A 20,298-nucleotide genomic window follows, 5' to 3' on the forward strand; every position below is an offset into this window, starting at 1 on the left:
GATAGTGGTCAGGCTGCACTCACAGCACAGATATTGCAGGCAAAGAAGAGAGAGAAGAAAATAAAGGATTTCTCCTCTCTGTCCAGAGTAAAAATATATAAACAGCACTAATAACCTGACAACACATTGGATGTGAATGTTTCTAAACCCTTTATATGAAATACCTGCCCTCTCCATCCCACCTGTTCTCTTCCCCCACCTCCATCTACCATGTCCTACTTTTATGATAAAATAAAAGTCAGACAACTCGGCATCAGCCTGAGTCAGAGTTGGGGGCTTACAGACAGGAAGCCCACAGCAGTAGCTGCGTTTACATCTGAAATTCAAAGACACAGAGAAAACCACAATTTGTGCCTATTTGCATCTCTGAACACTACTGCTGAGAGACAGGTTCGCTATCCTGTTCCTGACACCGGGTACCACGAATGCTTTGTAACTCTACCACCTGCTTTCTCTCTCTGAAGTCGGAGAAACCTCAGAGAAGTTGTACATGACTCTTCAGCAGTACGTCGTGATGGATACAAGAGCTGGTCTCAGTTCTGATAGGTACCTGCTTACCCAGTATGTTTGATAAAAAGCCAAAAAGTTAAATAAACTTTCCAAGAAAGCATTTGCATAAGGAAACATTTCTGGTTTTTCTATCAAAGACTTATGGCTCATCAGTTTTACTGAAATGTGTTTATTCTATAGCAAGATAAAAGCATTTATTTTAGATAAGCAAAATACAAACAACTTAATTGCTGCTATCATAACTCATAAAAAAGTATAAAACAGCATAAAAACACAATAAGCAATGTAGCAATTAATAATTCATGTTACCAGTGTTTACATTAAAGCCTCATTTATGAAAACTTTACAACACATGATATGAAAACTTACAACTTTTAAAGAAAATATTTACATTGATTATTCGGTTGTGGAGTTTCATTTAAATATTCTACTGGTTTTGCAGCGTATTAAAAACTCTTGCATTTTTCATCTTAGCTTTCTGTAATAACAGTTTTATTTAAGTGCATTTCCCTTTTAAAAATACAGTGTATTAAATCTGAAACTCATCACTTCGACACAGAATATAATATTCACATTTGTTCTGTAACTGGAATTAACGTAAGAGGGTAAATGTCAATATATATTTTCTTACAAACTATGGTAGGTTTATTTGGAGAAATGAAGCGAAAGGTTGGGTCAAACATTTAAGTTCAGTTACTTGCATTTGTTTTTCTGAAGATATTTAGGAGAGAAAAAAATTAAGAGCTTTGGCAAAAATCTGTGATTTACTCTATTTTTTCATGACAAAAAATGCCATCAACTAACTCATGTCATACAAGTATGATTGTATGAAATCCAATCATCATTTTACAGGTAGTTACAACTGTGCTTTAAGGGCTTCATGAGTTCATACTGCCTTGAAGTGCATTATTCACTTTTAGAGAAAGAAGGGTTATATCACATAACTCTGAAAGGCCATTTTGCAGTCATAAGGTCCAGGTATTTATTAGGCCATTTGATTCACATATTGTAGGTAAAGCTTAAATAAATTAAAAAGGCATCACATGAAAAAGAGCACAGCTTTTTTTTTTTTTTTAAACAAAATGATTTATAGTCAGCTAAAAGATGATACACAGCTACATTGTAGTTCTTTATTGCCTATCTAATAGACACTTTAGAGGATCATTCGATCTGTTATGCATCCCTGCATAACTACCATCAACAATTTACAGTTTTCAGCCAAATATGGTTTACCCCTACCCCCTCCATCAACACAAAGCCATGTTGTACGATCATTTATCTTCAGAAAATACTGACCTGTGATAATACTTGAGTCTGTGTCTGAGATTGTATTTGTGACTGGTGCTGCTGAGGTGCTGGCTGAGGGCTCCCAATGGCAGGGATGGGAGAAGTGATCTGAGAGGCTACCGGAGAATGCTGCTGAGGAGAAGGCTGTGACTGGTGTTGCATATGCTGCATTTGCTGCTGCTGCATTTGCTGAAGCTGTATGTGCTGCAGCTGCTGTTGCATTTGCTGTTGATTAATTTGCTGCTGAAGATGCTGCTGCTGCTGCAAATGTTGTTGCATGTGGTGCTGAAAATGCTGTTGTTGCATTTGTTGTTGTATTTGCTGATGCATTTGATGCTGATGTAGTTGCTGCTGTTGCATCTGCTGCATCTGTTGCTGCTGGAGATGCTGTATCTGGTGCTGCTGGCTTTGCATTGAGGGGCTGACTTGAGATGAAGATGGCGTTGCCACCATACTTGTTCCCATGGAGCTTATTAATGGAGCTGCAATGTTTGTTGGCATGTTTGGTGCAACGGTAACAGAAGCTACAATCTGATTCATCGGCAGTCTCATAGTTAAAGGTTTTGGAGCAATTGCTCTGGGGAGGGACTGTTGAAGAGTTTGAGGAGATGCCGATACTGTTGCATGTTGGGAAAGAGAAGTATTCAGAATAAGGGAGGAAGACAAATTTGTGGATGCCAGTGTTTGCTGAACAGAACGAATTGTCTGGGCCTCAGCAGATTCTGCAGCAGCCTGTGTTTGGAAAAGAAATTAATCATATTTTAACAGAAAAAAACATTGTTACTGCAAGTCACAGCTACTCAGGGAGACTTTTTTGTGTTTTGTTTTCTATCAGAAAAGATCAATCAACAGTCTGAGAAAGATCACTGATCCATTACATCACCTCTTCATCTATCTCTGTATACCGTACCTCCAGTTCTTACTTGGACAAAAAAACTAACCCATGCCCTTGTTCAACACCAGAAAGTCACAAATGTCACATACGTTTTGTGGCTGTGAGCTAGAAAGGGCCCAACACTTTCTATATTCATACGCTTTAAAAAAAACCAAACCCTGTTCTTAACAAATCTGAGCAGAAGCATATCCCCCCACACAAGTTATCATAGCATAAGAGTAGTGAACAAACAATGACACTTCTCAAACAGCTTTTTAAATTTGATTATTGTAGTTCTTCACATCTAAGGCATCAGGACCTAGGTATCTACAACAGACACAAGCCTAAGGGAACATTGTCAAGGCACCCAAGTGAATACACTGGAAGGGGCACAGCTCCATCAGCGGGGTGCCCTGCTTAGGGAATCCTGCCTACTTCCAGTGTCCTGGACGTTTCTGATGAGACACACCTGCAGGAAAACTACAGTCCAAAGAGGCCTATTGCAATAAATGAGGTGTTCTGGTGCCTTGAAGACATAGTTTTATTAGGTATATTTAAAATACTGAGTATGTTTAAATTAGATATATTTAAGCACCAAAGGTAGGATTTGTCTTTCACAGTTTTACACATCTGCATTGTACACGACATGTAAAATCCCTACATAAAGACAACAGAGAGAAGAAGTCTCTTCCAGCAGCGGCTGAGGGAACTGGGGTTGTTTAGTCTGGAGAAGAGAAGGCTGAGGGGAGACCTCATGGCCATCTACAACTACCTGAAAGGAGGTTGCAGAGAGCTGGGGATGAGTCTCTTTAACCAAGTAACAAGTGACATGACAAGAGGGAATGGCGTCAAGCTGTGCCAGGGAAGGTTTAGACTGGATATTAGGAAGCATTTCTTTCCAGAACAGGTTGTTAGGTGTTGGAATGGGCTGCCCAGGGAGGTGGTGGAGTCCCCGTCCCTGGAGGTGTTTAAGAGTAGGGTCGACATAGCGCTGAGAGATATGGTGTAGTTGGGAACTGTCAGTGTGAGGTTAATGGTCGGACTGGATGATCTTCAAGGTCTTTTCCAACCTAGACGATTCTGTGATTCTGTAACTGACATGTTTTAGACATTTACCTTAAAATGTGTCAAACTGTGCTGCAGAAATGTCTATTCCATCCCTACTCTCAGCCACCACCTTGGATGAAAAAGCTCCAGTGAGGATGTCTTAAATTAGAGGAGACGATACAAATACTGGACTTAAGAGTGTAAATTCCACTTGCAGTTTTCCCACAAGTTACTCAGCAGCCAAGGTCCCATGGATTTTGGGAGAAAATATGATTTCTGATGTTTTTGAAAAGGGAACTTAGGACTGACAAGATAAATTCCCTCAAAGGTATTTAGAATTCCAGCTGCCATTGAACTTAGCACTGTGATACTAAAGGCTTTGAGAATATCATCCGAGTCCTAGAGACAATGGAAAAACACAGCTTCTCAACGCAAGGAGAATAAATCTTCTAGCTTTGAAGAATGCATATGTATAATTTCTGCTGTTGTATTTTTAATCATTAATTAAAACACACAGCAACTTTCTGTGCAACTTACTAATTCACTGCAGTTGTACATTCAAATAAAAATTCTCAGCAGTTAGACATCATCACTTTCTTCTGATCAAAGATATTTTTGTAATTGATCTTTATGAAATATTATTAGAGAAATAACCACCTTGATTATTTTTTACCCATATTTTAGATGTCCATAAGCATATTTTCATTTATGGTATTCAGATGCAACAGATCTACAACCAGTGCAGTGCTGCCAGTTAGAAAGGTGAATTCTCAAATAAGACAGCAGAGCTTTGTTTTCTTCACAAGTTTTATTTTAACTTAAGATGTGCTAAAATACTCCACGTGGCTTACTGCCAGCTAGTCCATTTGTAAGCACTCTCCAAATTCAGAGCCATCACACTTTTTCCCCTCACCTGCAAGAAATACTTAAGCTTTGTCATACAGTAATTGCTCTCCAGCTCCACAAAAAGTAAGTCTGTCTTTTGAAAAGTAGCACTTTAGGAAAAACAAAACTCTGTGAATAGCTTGCAAATGTTAATGCCAAAAGGTCAGCGTATTTTTCATGACAGAATTTTACTTTTGTAGTGAAATGCATTATTTTGCCTCCATAGATGAAGGAAGATGTGCATTTACAAAGTTATTGTTTGGTAACCATTACTGTGCCATTAGAGAGATGATTTTTTTTTTTGCAGACACTATGCAGGGTTCAAGCAGCAGCACAACATCTTGTAGAGCTGTATTACAGAAATCCTAGGATTCTACTTTTATTTTGTATAACACCCCACTCCCAATAAACACCATTGCCAAAAGCTAACTTCCATTACACTGAAGGCATTATTAGGCTTACCTTAGAAACAAGGCTTGCTCTATAGGCAGCAAGTGCCTTTAGGTATTCTTTTTTGGCAGCTTCAGTTTTTCTTTTATATACCTATTAAAAGAGACCACAATTCACCAACTTCAATTATTAAGACATTTTTGCCAGAATGCTTTCAAAATCACTTTCAAAGAAACAAAAAACACAGACCAAAAAAACCTGAAAACAGTCTACGGTTAGATGTGCTTTTTCTTCCCTGAAAGATCTAAGTATTCTTGCAGGAGGTTACAGACTTTCGGGTCTACTTGCTGGATTTGCACCACAATTTATGTTGATTTATTGTGAATAAAAAAAGCTGCTAGATCAGCCAACTGTTTGACAAGACTACCTATGCACACTTTACATCCCCAGGAAATGATATTTTAATGACTCTAAGTAACTGGGATATTGGAAGACAGTATTTCAGATGCTAAAAAGTATATGCAGTAGTATAAAATAGCAAGAAATACCTATGCAATATTTTTTTAAACAAATATTCAAACTACGTATAAAAAAAAATGTTTATACGTTTAGAAAAGGTCATTCATAGAGCTTGGACAATTCGCTTTCCCCAAAGTCGGTATGAGAGAATCCCATTTGAGTTAAACAAGAACAGTTAGGCAAAAATGAATTAATCTGTACTTTTAATCATCAGTAAATTTAAAGTTCACCTTTAAATCATGTTCACCATCATCTGTTGGATCAGACTAAAAGTTTCCAAATGTACTTCACAAACAAGTATCATTCATATCTTGCCAGAAGGTGTCCTATACGGGAATCTACTCTTCCATCGCAGCTTCCATTAACTGTTACTTGGGAGCTGCATGGAGTACCAACAGGCAAAAAGCCTCAAAGGATTTTTTTTTTTTCCCCTTCAATCCATGTGTAGGAGTTACATGTGTACAGAAAGAAGAATAACCCTCAAGGAAGAACAAAACTCATCTTTCCGTACCAAGTTTGAGTTGGAGATAACATTTCACATACGACATTGCAATGAGGTGTGGAGGATTGGCTTCAAAGGTTGGAAATCAACACGCTTTGTAAGAAATTCATAAGGCAGATCAAAGAAAAAACAGTAAATGTGCTGTACCTTCCCCTTTTCTTTTCTAACTTCTGATTAATAGGAATCAAGAGCTTTGAAATAGGAATCATCAAAAGATGGCCCCAACAGGACTCTGGGACAACATCATCTGAGCTTTTTTACAAACTGCCCTTTAAAATTTAAAGACAAATACAGACATTTAACACTACCTACTGGCTCTTATAACAAAATGCTTTCTAGATGCCAGGTTTTCATCAAGTTCAAAAATCAGTGTAGCTCTACAGAGTAAGAGGTCTACATCAGCAAGTAGCATGGTCCACTCAGAGGAGAAGTAGGATTTTTTTTACAAGGATTACTATTTTACTTCTTGTGAGACAACCCTGCACCAATTTTTTACCTGTTTTTGTTCTTCTCCTAAACTGTCCCACATAGATGCCACTATTTTTGAAACCTCTCCAAATGTGGCATTCGGGTTCTGCCCTTTAATGGCAGCCTGTGTATCCCTGAAGAAAAGGGCATATGCTGACACTGGCTTTTGTGGCTCATTGGGATCTTTCTTTTTCTTCTTCTTTGGAGTCTTGGGCTTCTTGCCAGAATCCGGGGCAGCTCTTTTTTCTCCAGTAGCCTAAGAAACAGTAATAACAGAACAGTCAATATATGCATGAAATAAATCAGATTAATTCTGAAAAATTATCGACAGTTTGGCTTAATAATATATGGATAAAGCTAATATGCAGGCAACATTTTGTAGAGTTCTGTTGGGCATGCCTTTCTCCCACCAAATAATACTTAGTCTCAGCTTAATCTCATTAGATCTACTGGAACTAAATACATGAATAGTTACTACTTATTGTAAGCATAGCTTAAAAGTGTCAAAGCCTACAAGCTTGACCTGAAAAAGTACACCCCAAAGCTAACTTGTATTAAAAAAATTTAAGATTTAATCTATAGTATATTTTGAATAGGCAATCTATGTTTTTCCATTAAGATGTAATTTCAGCAGTAGAAACTCAAAAGGCAAGAGCTTGGAGGCATTTCCTGATTCCCAGACTTAAGACTGTCAACTTAGACATGGGTCAGGGGTTAAAAAGCCCACCCTTCAGGCAAAAAGCAGCAGCAGCTACGCAGTTTGTATCCACCTGCAACGAACACCCACTGTGCCCACGACCCACCTCCACTGCCCCTTGCGCAGGGCCAGGTGCCTCTGGGACCCCAGGGAACCCCCAGAGCAGCACACCCAGGCCTATGGGTAACTCTGGTCCCTGCCTGCACTTCGCGCCCTGTACCCTCTTGCGTTGAACTATGCACAGATTATTGCAACAAGGGGATAAAGGGGCTCTAAATACACCTCTCTGATAGTCATTTTACTTTGGTATTTTGAGGATCCTGTACAATGATCTTTCCATATGCACAATTTCCATAAACTTAATGAGAAAACCTTTCATGGAACAGTTTAAATTAGGCCCTTTAAATATACTGCTATAATAACATTTGTGCTTTATTTTATTGATAAAATTTTCCCTTTATAACAGATTTATTTAAAGCAAAATGTAAATTAACTAAACTTACAGTTCGAAGAAAGCTTATTTTATTTCTGTCTAAATACATCTATGTTTTATATGACTCCAGAGAATACCAAAATGACAAAACTGTCCAAAGTTGATGAGTAAAGAGATTCACCAGATCTATAAAATCTGAAATGAATTATGAATGTATTAGACCAAATAGATATATGTATATTCTTACATTTATTATTATGGAGGTCTTATGGAAACTTCTTAAGTAAAGAAGCTAAACAGCAAATGAATCATTTTCCACTATACTGTAACATTTGTATTTTATATGACCACACTGCAGCTGAGACGATACTGCCACATTCATGAAAATATAGCATATAGACATGTAAAGCCTACCCATCACAGTGCATGGAATAACTTACTCTATTTGATTCATCTGCATCTTCTTCATTTATAGAGCTGGATGGGGAAGGAGTGGCTGATTTACTTGCAGGAGGGGAGGGAGAAGTGTGTGGCAAATTAGTGCCTCCTAAATTTAGCCCCAGCTGCGCACTTAGCTGAGACTGGTTAATGGTGGTTAGCTGAGAAGGAGGCATAATTCCCGAATGAGCAGCATCAGTCATATGGACAATAGATCTCATAATCAGAGAGTGATCCTGGCGATACTGGGAAACTTGTGTGTGACTCTGATCCTAAAAGAGATTGAAACGTTATTTAGTCATTAGCAGCTACCATATAGCATTATCACATAAAGATATTTTCACAGGCTTACAGAACTGACACTGTCAACTTGCAGTTTGTTTAATTTCTTTTTAATGAATTAAATGCATTTTTAATAAATTATATGCAGCAACAGTTACCACACTTGCCCCGGATTTCACTTCTCCCCCACTTGTGGATGGTTCTTTATTGTGGAATAAAAATTGCATTTCCCCTTTTTTAAACATTTCTTCTCTGGATGCAGTTTGAAGTACTCACATAAACAACAGGGGAAACAGGCTGACTGACAATACAGGGAAAACATTGCAACTGAGAAGACACAAACTGCTGTCAAATGCAGAAAGTAAACAAAACCGGAGCGGGTGGAGGGGGGGGCGGGGATATATATATATAGAGAGAGAGAGAGAGAAGCATCTTCCTTTACTGACATTCAATTACTCCTAGCTGTTACTAGTAACAGTAGTAGGTATAAAACAATCCTGACTGAGTGGGATTTTAAAGTTGTTTTAAACAAAGAATACGGCCCTGCCAGTTCTTGAGTGCAGACACTGCAGCATGCTGGAGAACTGTTCAAGTAATCCTAATCACTCCTAAAAATCCTTGTTTGCAAGTACCACATTACACACTTTTATCTTTAATCCAACAATCAAATACATGTGGAAGTAGCAAGCTATGTACCAATCACCGACTTTTTCTTGTACTTCATGTCTCAGAAACTCAAGTGCTTGCATGGTTTTGTTTCTACTCTTTCTCGAGGGCACAAACTATGTCGTCTTCTACATCTGCACAACACTTACCGCATTTGTAAATAAAAAGAAGCAAGACCCTGAAGGTAAAGTCAAGTGGGATCTGCCTATGAACAACTCAGTTTTCTTATTTTTAACCACAGGTATCAAGACACGATGAGGGAACATTTAAACAGAAAAGATTTTTAAAACAGTTAGTAAGTGAAGAATATAAATAGCTCACAAATTGATTCAACAACCTGATTAATCTATAGCCATCATTGGAACAGACAGAAACGTGAGAAATAAACAGGATTTTGACAATTCTTTCATTATTAATAACCTACATCACAATTAGTAGCAGGTACAATGATCCTTAATGAAATGTCACAGGATGAAACAGCAATGCTGGGAGCCCAGTGTACAGTCCACTGGACTTCCACAATGGATTCTGACCTTCCCAGTGCTCTCTTATTAAAGCATGGATAAGACCACACCAGTTTTCAAAAATCTGTGTCAGCATGGAGGTACGTTTAGCCCAAGTGACTTTCCTCTTACTTTTTACTACTCTTCCCTCAACAGAGGCAGTGGTTATGTGCTCCTGAAAGCATTTTTTTAGATGGGACAAGTGCAGCCATACAAAGAAGCAATACATGTGTTAGAAAGGATGTACATCCTGCCTCATCCATCTTATGTACAAGTGCTGCAGCACACTGCTTCCCTGCAGCAATAAATCATATTAATTCTGAATTTGGCATTCATGTGTCTTTCTGCTGAAACCTATACAGAAAAAAGAAATCCTTCTTAGCATAAAAGTAGATGTAGTATTGCACCTGGATCCAGTACAGCTGAAGTTAACCCCACAAGCTCATGATCCAGATCCTATACACTAGGTCTCACCCCCATTTTCCCCATACTTTCCAAGCCATTGCCAGCTTGGCTCATCATCCATACTGCACCACGCTGCTTTTCTTCTTAAATTCTTTTAACATTTTCAGTAAAGGAGTGTAGTTCCTTAGAGATGAATGCATGTGCCAAAAGTGGAGCACTTGATACAGAAAGATCAAAACATCAGACTTATTGGCTGAAATACACATTTGCTTTAGGGCACCTCTCTGTGAAAATTTACTGCTGTTAACTACAGGGTCATTTTGATTGTGACTTGTATTAGCACTGGCATCTGGAAGTTATTCAAAGTCTTTTGTAAAAGGATATCACTTTCTGCATATTACTCCATTCATTTTAGTTTATAGACATTATTGCATGAAGAAAAACTATGCTGGTAAAGCAAAGGTGGAGATCATTAGAATGACCTTCTCTCATAGAAATTAACTTTCTTCATTATTTTGCAGGCAGTACTTTCTTGGAGGTGTTCTACACCTAAAAGGCTAGCTTTTGTTCTTTATGGTTACGCAGTACAGGCCTTTCTGGCCTTTGCACCAAGGCAACAAAATGGGATGACATGGGCTACAAACCATTTACTCCAAGTCTTGTCATTTTGGTTGCATCTATGATATTATTGAGACTAAATTCTCTTGACTTGCACTGACCCAGAATCTAATTTTATACACAAGCCCATGAATTCTTAACTGTTCCTTTTTCTGACACTATTTAATGCTTGTGTCTTTTTTTACATCCACTTGTTTAATTCCAGTTTTTCTTTTCTGTATATTTTCCTAACTTTTTAAGCTTTTTTTTAAATCTTAAAAACTTCAGTAAAAGGTAGAAGTGGAAACAACAATATTTTGTAACTGTCTATCTAGTATCAAACAGATAAGACATATTATATACAAGAAAATATTTTGTATAATTTCCAATCTTTTATCATTTCATCATATCTGCATATGATAATGACAACGTATTTTCTGCACTTTGAATTTAAGTTTGAAAGTTAAGGCTAATCAATATTTTTAAAAAAAATCACAAAGAAAGGAATGGGAATTTCATTTTTTACTTTGTGGTACAGTGTTGTGGGCATCAACAACCTATGGTCCCTACAGAAGTTTTTATGTTTGTACAGTGGTTTGGCAAGTAGCAAGAAGGTAGGGAATAGCAGTAGTCAATTGCAACCTTAAAGTTCACAGCATTTGCATATAGCTCCTGAGCAAACAAAATCTTACAAGGAGGAAACTATGATAAAGAAAACAAAATTTCCATCAATTATCTTAACTCTTATTTTTTCCCTTATACTACAAATACTGAACCAAAAGGATCAGTAGCATTTCATTATGCACAAAAAGTTTATCAAAGAAATGTTTAACAAAAAATAATCTTATATCAGGAGCATGCACAGAAATACAAGTGCACTAAAACATCCACATGACATCCTAATTACTACACGAAAATGGAAAAGCTTATGTATTCAAAACAATCCACTGAGAATACTGTGAAAATTTTAGAGAATATCACAAGCTCTTTTACATAAACTTAACCAGAAGTAAAAGTGATACACAAGTATTATAAGCATTCGGGATTTTTGTAACATTATGCAAAAACAACAGATTAGTTCTGACAAATTAATTAACTTCTCAAGTGGACAGAAGCAAGTTTTGATTGAGCCTGATCTGCTTTAACATCTTGGACTGAAGCTAGGTGCTTTTAACACAAGTCAGGCAAAACTCAACCACTGGTTTACTCAGCATGACAGTCAAACAAGGACATAATGTGTGAAATGGAAAACCAAAGAGAAATACCTTGTGTGATTCCTCTGCAGACTGAAATGACTTTGTCTCAGATCTCTCTGTTGTTATCCTACACAAATGCTACAAAACCACCTAAGGTATAGAGTCATTTTCTGAGGGGAATGCCAGCCACCTCTCTGGTCTGTTCAATTATACACATGGATAAAAAAAGCAAAATGTGGTCCAAAACATTTCCCCCTTCTCAAAATAACTTTATGGTGACTGTATCTGGGCACACTGGCTTTCTATCACCACTCTCTTGCACAGCTCCAATAGCACACACTATAAAGGCATTCAGCATCTGATGCATAGAAGGTCTCATCAAAGGAACCATAAGGATATCCGTCCATCAAACTATCCTCCTCTCAACTATTCTAATCTATTTCGACAGTCATGCCAAAGAAGTCATATTGCCAAAGGACGTCTCACGGCATACGCCAAATATACAGCATATTTTACTTTTGATTTGTAAAAGTATAACTTCTCAAAAATTGATAAAATATCAATTCCTCAACAGCCACTGGAAAGCAAACAACAGAGTAATGAGACTTAAAAAAGAAGGAATGTGTCCCATGCTTTAATTTATACAGTATTATCAAAGGTGTTTTTCAACAATTACTGTACCTGAGCCAGCAAAAGCGAAACATACCATTGAGTACTAAGGGAAAAATTACAGTAATAAAAGATAGTTCGTTCTTCCGTTATCGACTCATTAAGCATCCAGTAGTTAATACAGCTAGCATTTATTTTGACAGATAAATGCATCCAGCCATTACATCAAGAGATGCCCTAATTTTCACTTACTCTGCATTTTGAGAATCATTTACATACAGTAGTTTTATCCTGGATTTCTACCCTGATATAATTTTAATCTCTAGGAACATTCAACATGATATTTAAAAATATAACTAGGAAATTACTTTTTAGAACATTTTGAGTAAAACTGAAGTCTTCATTAAAATCAATGTCTACAGCCTTCAATCATTTAAATAGGCAACACCTTCGGTAAGACTTTTTAGCCATGTCAGGACTGAGCCCATGGAAGTGCCTACAGGAAGATGCAGGGCTAGGATCTGACCCTATATTGCATGAGCTAGTTTTTTAAGGAAAGTGAGAAATCTGCCAACAAAAATAACTATGCAAAACCCAACATTTATGGTTATGCTCACTGTACCCTGGTTTCAGAAGCTGACTTAAAACATTATATATTCTATTGCCTCAGGAATTTGTCACTGTCAATGTAACATAAGCTGATGTAATATTTTAAAGGATATACTTAAGTTGAAGCAAATGCACTGCAATGTAAAGAGTGAAATACTCAGTTGTCCCTGTCTGTAAATTACTTCCTTTACTTTTGGGCAAGTCAGCATATCTCTAGAAGAAATTCTCAATACTCTTTTTCTCCACAAGTAGAGATAAAAGAATCCATTAATCTAAATTTTTGCAAGATTGGAACTCACTGCCAATCAAAACAAATCAAACTAACAGGATGCTTTTCTCTGTCAGAGATTAAATCCTTACTTAATAGAATACAAAACAGTTGCACTTGGTACTGCCGCCACTGAAGAAGTGTCCTTCCTCTCCCCTCCTCAGATAATGCCATCAGTAATAGATCTGTCAAACTGCAGTTATCAGAATATCCACTACAAGCAGCAGCTTCTTTTCTCTGGCAATGAGAAAACTCCTGTGTTTTGCTTTGTGTCTCTACAGAAAAGAAAACCTTACCTAATTTAATTCCCAAATAAAAGCTACAACAAACAGCACTTGTGTCTCGTCCCACTCAGAAGAGAGAGACAAGCAGCCTTCTGCAGACTTTCAGTGAAAATATTTATGGTTGGGGCCTCAATACATACTGGATCTCCTCTTTCCAAGGGGTCCATTCCTCCTGCCCAATAGGCAGCTCACTGAGTTAACAACCACAGCACTCTCGGGTCGTTGGTGGTCAAAAACACCCGGGGCCCCCAGTACCCCTGTGCCTCATCTTCTGATAACAAGATTTGATTGCCACCAGTTAAGGATACCCTCCATACATATTCAGTCTCAGTTTTCTGAGCTCGTCTGGTATATTTCTCCTGAATTTTCGAAAGCTCAGTTGCCGAATACAGTATCACTCAAATGGTGATCTGTGGAGCTCCTTCACACTGGTCATCAGTGGTCTCCATTTTAATGAATGGTTTCAGGGTTTCCCCTCATTTTTGGGGTAAAAAATGTCTCAGCTCATTTCTAACTCCTTTGTTGGATACAAGGGTCTATCAGCCAGTTTTGCCAGACTTGAAAATCCTGGTTCACTATCCAGAAGAAAATTAAGATCTGTCAAGGTTGCGGGTTTCTTGTTCATTCTCCTCGAATTCAGACTGTAAGATTTTTTTTGTTGGTTCAGGATATCAGACAGAGCCATGTGGCATCGCTGAGTAGTGTTATGCTCAGCGACTAATTGGCTTTGCAAAATTTCAATTTGCTCTTGCAAGGATTTGACCGTTTTAGTAGCATCATGTTCCTTGGCCAATTGATCCTGGAGAGCTTTTACCAAATCTTGCAAGGATCTGATTGTTTCCCCTTCTGCTTGCCTGGTCAAGTGTCTATCCTTTTGGGCTGTGGTCAGTGCTGCCCCTAATACAGCACACACTACAGCTTTTCCTTTGCCTGGCCACAATCTTTGCTCCTTTGCAAGGATAGTGATACGGCTTGTCACTGCTTCTGGATTATGCCAATTATCATGGGCCCAGACCATGCCTGGCAGAGTAGGACACGCCTTATACTCCCTCAATTTCTCAAGAACAGGGAAGCAGTCAAGCACCGACACTTCCCAGGCAGTTACGGCTTGGCACTGCTCGAATCTCTCCCAGCTTATAGCCGAGAGGTCACTTCCCAGTTCTCCCTGTCTGTGTGTGTCAGATGGAGAATTGGTATCTGTTAGGACTTTCCAACACCAAGGGAATCCTGTCTGTGATGTCCATTTCAGTGTCACATCCTGCTCAGACGAGAGAGACAAGTGACTTAGATTCATAAATCCCCAATGGAGTGGACAACAGTGAGACAAGTCTCCAAGTTCAGACATAATCATTTATTAATTTCCCACAATGTATTAATTTGATACATGATAACTGACTAAGTATATAACAAATTATGGCAAGCGGTACGATATGACTTGCATTACCTAACGATAACAAGGAAAGGGGGAAAAGAAAAGAGAGCTAGAGCTAGAGCTAGAGATGGGAAATAGAGACCACTGGTCCAGGTTCCTGAGTTGGTCCTGCCAACGAGGTCCAAGGATGCATCTTTCATACTTCACTTCTGCTATCCTTGCCCCTCCTCAATTTATACACACCTTTCTTTGGTCCTTCCCCTAGATTCACCTACATATCTATATATCACATGTATGGGGAGGAGTAAGGTGCTTCATGGGATGATGTAACTAGCATGATTTTGTTAATCTTCATTAGTGTATGCAGGGGTGTCAACTTCAATATGCATTTCATGGACAATGAAGCAAAGGTCGTTCACTGGACAGATGGACCCTTGAAACTTTACAAGATGCACCACAGCAGAACTGTCCTGTCTCCACAGGGCTCCCTCCTCCAGCTGCATTCTGTGCTGTCCAGGCAGCCTTATCAGCTCCAGACTTCACATTATCCACCTTCTGACTATAGTTTCATTACTTGTATTTGAGATATTCCTCGGCTCGGAGGGCCTCCACACCCCCCATCCCTTATCTTTACCAAGTCTCATCTCCCACCATTGTTTATGCTTCTCTCAGGCTTTGTTTCAGAAAGTTACAAGTCGTCTCTTACATGTAGGTTCCGAAAAAAATTATGTCTGCAGCTGGATCTAAAAGATTGGTAGGTGACAGAAGGCTTATGCAAATCCTGCTGCCTGAAGAACATGAAGAATGTGCAATTTCTTGGTCTGTGTTTTCCCCCTGTCCCACTACATCAGAAATTACTCTCTTCTGTTCACACAGAGCATGTAAGCCGGAGAAGGGACATGAAAAGAAAAAAAAACCCCAAACCCAAACCAACAAACATGAGGGCCCACTGATTTATTCCTCAAAACTGAGCAGCTATCTCCTTTTGTTCTGGCAACCTCAGATGTCTCTAGAAATTCATCTCCTGCAATATGATAGAATTTTCTTATACAGCTGCAACCTCCAAGTTAGTTCAGCATGTTTTACTGGAATCTTTCTTATTTACCACCCCTTGCTTTTCTTTGGGATCTGATCTGCAACCATATTTGCAGTGAGCCCTCACATGGCTGGTGTTCTTCGCACTCCCCTGTGCGGCACAGAGCTTTCATTGGAGCAGACAGCCTGACCTGTTACAGGGAGGGTAAGAGTGCTGTGAGACCACCAAATCGCAAGTTAAAACCATTTCTTCTGTGGAACCACATTTGGGCATTAGGAGCCCACCGACACCAGGCAGTGCAGCACCACCTCAGAGATGTGACTCCAAGCAAGAAGGTGCCAAGCAATTGGGCCAACCAGCCCGGGCACTTGCCAGACCAGCACTGCTCTGGGTCCCAGGACTAGGCACCTTGGCAATACTGCTCTGTGGTCTCTGCTGGTACCAGCTCATTCACAGCATGACAAAATGCTGCATTACATGGTGATGAAATACTAAAAGCTCACAGCTAGGCCAAAATCACACAACTACCAAACTAACAGACAACAGCTTTTCTCTGAAATGCTTATAATTCTTACCCAAGATGCCCCACCACTCTAGCATGGAGCATTTGCTCTTTGGGAAATTTGTTCTTACCCGTTTACTTTCCTGTGACCCTGCAGATTCCTCATGCAGTCCCCAAAGTGGGCTGAAGGGGTAATGCCTCTTGGTTGCCTTGGTTGATATTGAGTCCTTCTGCTCTGGAAAGGCTTCTGCTCTTGCAGATGGATGGCCCCACAGGCTTGCTATAGCCTTCCACCCATCCACAGTGGCTGCTACAGATGCTTTAACGTCACCTAATTCACAACTTCTTTATAATTTAATTTTTACACCATTTTGTAGAGGCATTTAAAAACAGATTCTCCACTCTCTCCTCCCCAAACATCTACCATACTTTAAAGCATATTGAATCACACTCCTTTTGGACAAGGTACCCAACAGCATGATCACAATACATGTGTGACTCAGATCACAGATCTGGGCTCTGATCTGATGAGTCTGTTGGCATGAGGAGCTTCTCTCCAAATTAGCAGTATAAGTTTAGGTCTGCTGTATGCAAACAGTGAAAGCACATTGCAAACAAATCCTGGATAGTTAAAATTAAGTCCCAGAATGTCAGATAAATGCTGTTAGCAGTTTTGTTACAACCTCTGCAACTTCAGGCGCTTCAGCTATCAAATCAAAGGCAGATTTCAAAGGTCCTTGTTACACAGTAAGCAACGTGGGGAGAGACTGCAAAGAAGCATGACAACTAACAAACATTATCAAAGGTAAGAAAAATTGTGCAAGGAATTGGGGGGGACATACTTGGGGGTTACATGGCATTTGTTTAAAAGTTGCTACAAGTGTTGGTAGCCATGCTCGGGGGGGTGGTGGGTTTTTTCTTGGGGTTGGGGTAGGGGTTTTTGTTTGGGTTTTCTTTGTTGGTTTTTAAAGCAAATCAGAAAAGTACATCTCATTGTCTTTTGTATTACCAGAGCCAGGTACTTTTTTTCCAGCTACCTAGCAACACAGAATAATTTAAAACTTATAGAGACTTATCATTTCTTTATAGCTTGAGAACTTGGAAGTGGAAGCTGAGTACTGGATAAGCTGTCGAAGGGGAAACACAGGAGGTAACAGCAGAGAATAGCAGGAATTTCAAAGGAAGTTTTCAAATGACCCAAGGACGAGGGTGGCTGGGTCCAGCAAAGCCTTTGGCCAGGTACAACATATCCAGACCAGCTGCAGCACCTGCCTCATTTAGCAGTTTAAGAAAGCAGCACCTGATTTTAGAGTTTAAACTCAGGAGGCAGAACAGTTTAAAGCCATGCTACAGGCTTGGTGCACAGTTGGTGTCCACGGTCACATAGGTTCGCATTCCTTCTGAGAGCAGTTCTTAGGAATATCAGACATTCAGCTTCTGCTCCAATTCCTGACAGCTTTCCCAGTGGGGTGTATCATTTTCCACATATTCATATGGGACCTCACAATATTTTCTGGAGCTGATGGATCATGATTTAGGCATTATTAATATAGTCACACTCTTTTTTCCCCGGATTGTTCTGCCAGTGATACTGTGTCTCTTCTTTCATGAGGAAGTCCCTCATGTATCTCCATAGGTAATAACCTACTTGCATAATTTTTCAATTAATTTTTTTTAGAACCAGCAGTACCTGCTCTTCAGATCGGTGTCTTTGGCAACTGCTGCCACTTTATTTCCTATAGATGGGTCCTTTCTTGAAGTTACTATGAGTTGCCTATTTTTGAAAACAGCACCAGAATCTGTTTCCTTCTCCAACCATAACGGCGCATTAACAGATGGCCCATTGTGTCTGTATCCATGAGAAAGGAGGGAAGAGCATATCTCTCAGAAAAATGACTATATTATCCACACTGAGTATTACAATGTCACTGAGGACATGAAAATCTACACACTATTAAAACCCTATTATTTAGTACATCATCAGGCTAACACCGTCTTCCTATCATGTTAAAGTCGTAGCATGTAGCTTCTGTGCAGAAGCCACTGCTGTCTGTTGTCTCCAGGGTTTTCAGCCCATTGTCCACCTTCCCCCGAGGCCCCATGAGCTGTGCACACATGTGCTCTGAAAGGTAACTTAAAAATGCACAATTATGTCATCAGACATAAAATAAAGTATTAACTACACACCAATCAGAAAAAATGACTCTGTAAAGACTTGAAAGTTCATCAGCAAAGCACACAGCTCAGACCTGTGGGCAGAAACCAGCCTGTCACAGCGCTGAGCTGATAGCGGGCACCAAAGCTGCAAAATCTCAACTGTGTCCTAAAGGTCTAATTTCACAAAGCATCCACCACCATTTGAAAGGTTCTCTACATGGCCAAATGTCACTGATCTGAGCCACCAGAGCATCATTTAATTTGGTATTACTTAATTTTGAGATGAATTTTTCTTGGTACCAGAACTTATTAAAAACAGTGCTGATAACAGCTACCATTTCTGCTGGGAAAGTCCAGTACAAACCAGACTAACACTGTTGATTTAAAACTGGAGTTTAGTAATCCACTGTAGTAATCAAAGAAAAAATAGAAATAAGAAAATTCTGAAGATAATCTCTTCTCCTAGTAAGAATAGTTGCTACTCCTATAAATGAATAATTATAACCTGGAATTAGTTATATGTTTTGTATTAAAGATGACAATAAACATGTTCATAATAATAACAAGGGCTTGTTTTAATAAACCGTTCCAGGCGTTACACACATTAATGACCCATGAAATAACTGTTTCATCTGTAACACATTAAACATTGTTGTTATAACATTGTATTAATTGAAAACCTACTCCATTCTCTCTAGATAGGAGATTACAGACTGGGTATTAAAAAAGAGATTTACAAATAAATTTCTTTGTAAAGGAAAATTAAACATATAAATTAGAGGCACACAGGTAAGTAGTGAAATGTCTTGCCAATTTTAAAGCAACTTTTTTAGTTTTTATTCTTGCAATCTTCTGTTAATCTATTCATTTAAATTACTAAAAAAGATTTAGACCTTTAAGTAAAAGGCACCACTGTTCTGAAACATTAATAATATTTGTTGTATCCAGCCCTTAATAAGCTCGAATTTGCAACTCAGCTCTTTAAAGCCACATCATTGAGCTGTTTATTTAAAAGGTCTCTTCTTGAAATAAAAGCAATAGTCACCATCATATCTTTGATTTCAGCACAGTGCCACTCCTAACTAGTAATGTAATTAAAGATGAGCGTATTCCACTATGAATTAGCCTTATCTGTGCAGAATCCTGAATGCACTGGCAGCACTGCAACAACTATAAAATATAAACAGGCTCAAATCTTCATCAAATAGGAAACATTTTCTCTAGCAGCGTAAGTAATATAGGGAGCAATATACGTAAAATTATCAGTCTGTTTTTGTAACATCTGTACTTTTTTGAATAAAAGAAAAAATCAGACTGAAAGAGACAATTATTTTACTGTCTGTTTCTTAGATATCAGAAAGAGAATTTTGAAATTCATCAAAGCTAACCTTCTGTTATGTACAACAGGCTAAGCTGAAAAGAATGTTAACAAGTTCAATTTTCATTCAATCAGCACTACTGCTCTCTGAAATGTTTCATTGCAGGAAAGAAATAAAAATAATCTATATGGTAATTATGAGGATGAATCCCCCAGTAACTTTCAGCTACATGAAAGGTCAGTTCTATTCAAGATATTTTATCAGTCCCCTGCACATACTCCTGTCCTGTCATTTTAAATCTGAACAGCATTTTATTTTCCCATTTACAGCTACCTGCAGAATTAAGTACTTAAGCCAAATAAGAAAAAAAAAAAAAAAAGAAATGTTGAATGCTGGCAAAGGCTATAATAGCATGGAGATAAATCGTTCAGCTGCTCTCTCTC

General features: G+C 38.6%; 1 protein-coding gene across 3 annotated transcripts in view; it reads right to left on the reverse strand.

Annotated features, from left to right (window-relative positions):
- Positions 1 to 659: 659 nt before the first annotated feature.
- Positions 660 to 20,298, reverse strand: part of TOX3 (TOX high mobility group box family member 3) — an 84,989-nt gene continuing 65,350 nt past the window's right edge. For all 3 annotated transcript variants that reach the window (XM_074839907.1, XM_074839906.1, XM_074839905.1), the window contains exons 4-7: positions 8,053 to 8,322; positions 6,511 to 6,738; positions 5,066 to 5,146; positions 660 to 2,529 (exon numbers count right to left, since the gene is read on the reverse strand). In XM_074839907.1, the coding sequence (XP_074696008.1) occupies positions 1,792 to 2,529; positions 5,066 to 5,146; positions 6,511 to 6,738; positions 8,053 to 8,322 (1,317 nt within the window). In that variant the 3' untranslated portion in view covers positions 660 to 1,791. The remainder of the gene's footprint in view (positions 2,530 to 5,065; positions 5,147 to 6,510; positions 6,739 to 8,052; positions 8,323 to 20,298) is intronic.

The sequence above is a fragment of the Strix aluco genome, chromosome 14, assembly GCF_031877795.1.
Source record: "Strix aluco isolate bStrAlu1 chromosome 14, bStrAlu1.hap1, whole genome shotgun sequence".
In the NCBI taxonomy this organism is placed as follows: Eukaryota; Metazoa; Chordata; class Aves; order Strigiformes; family Strigidae; genus Strix; species Strix aluco.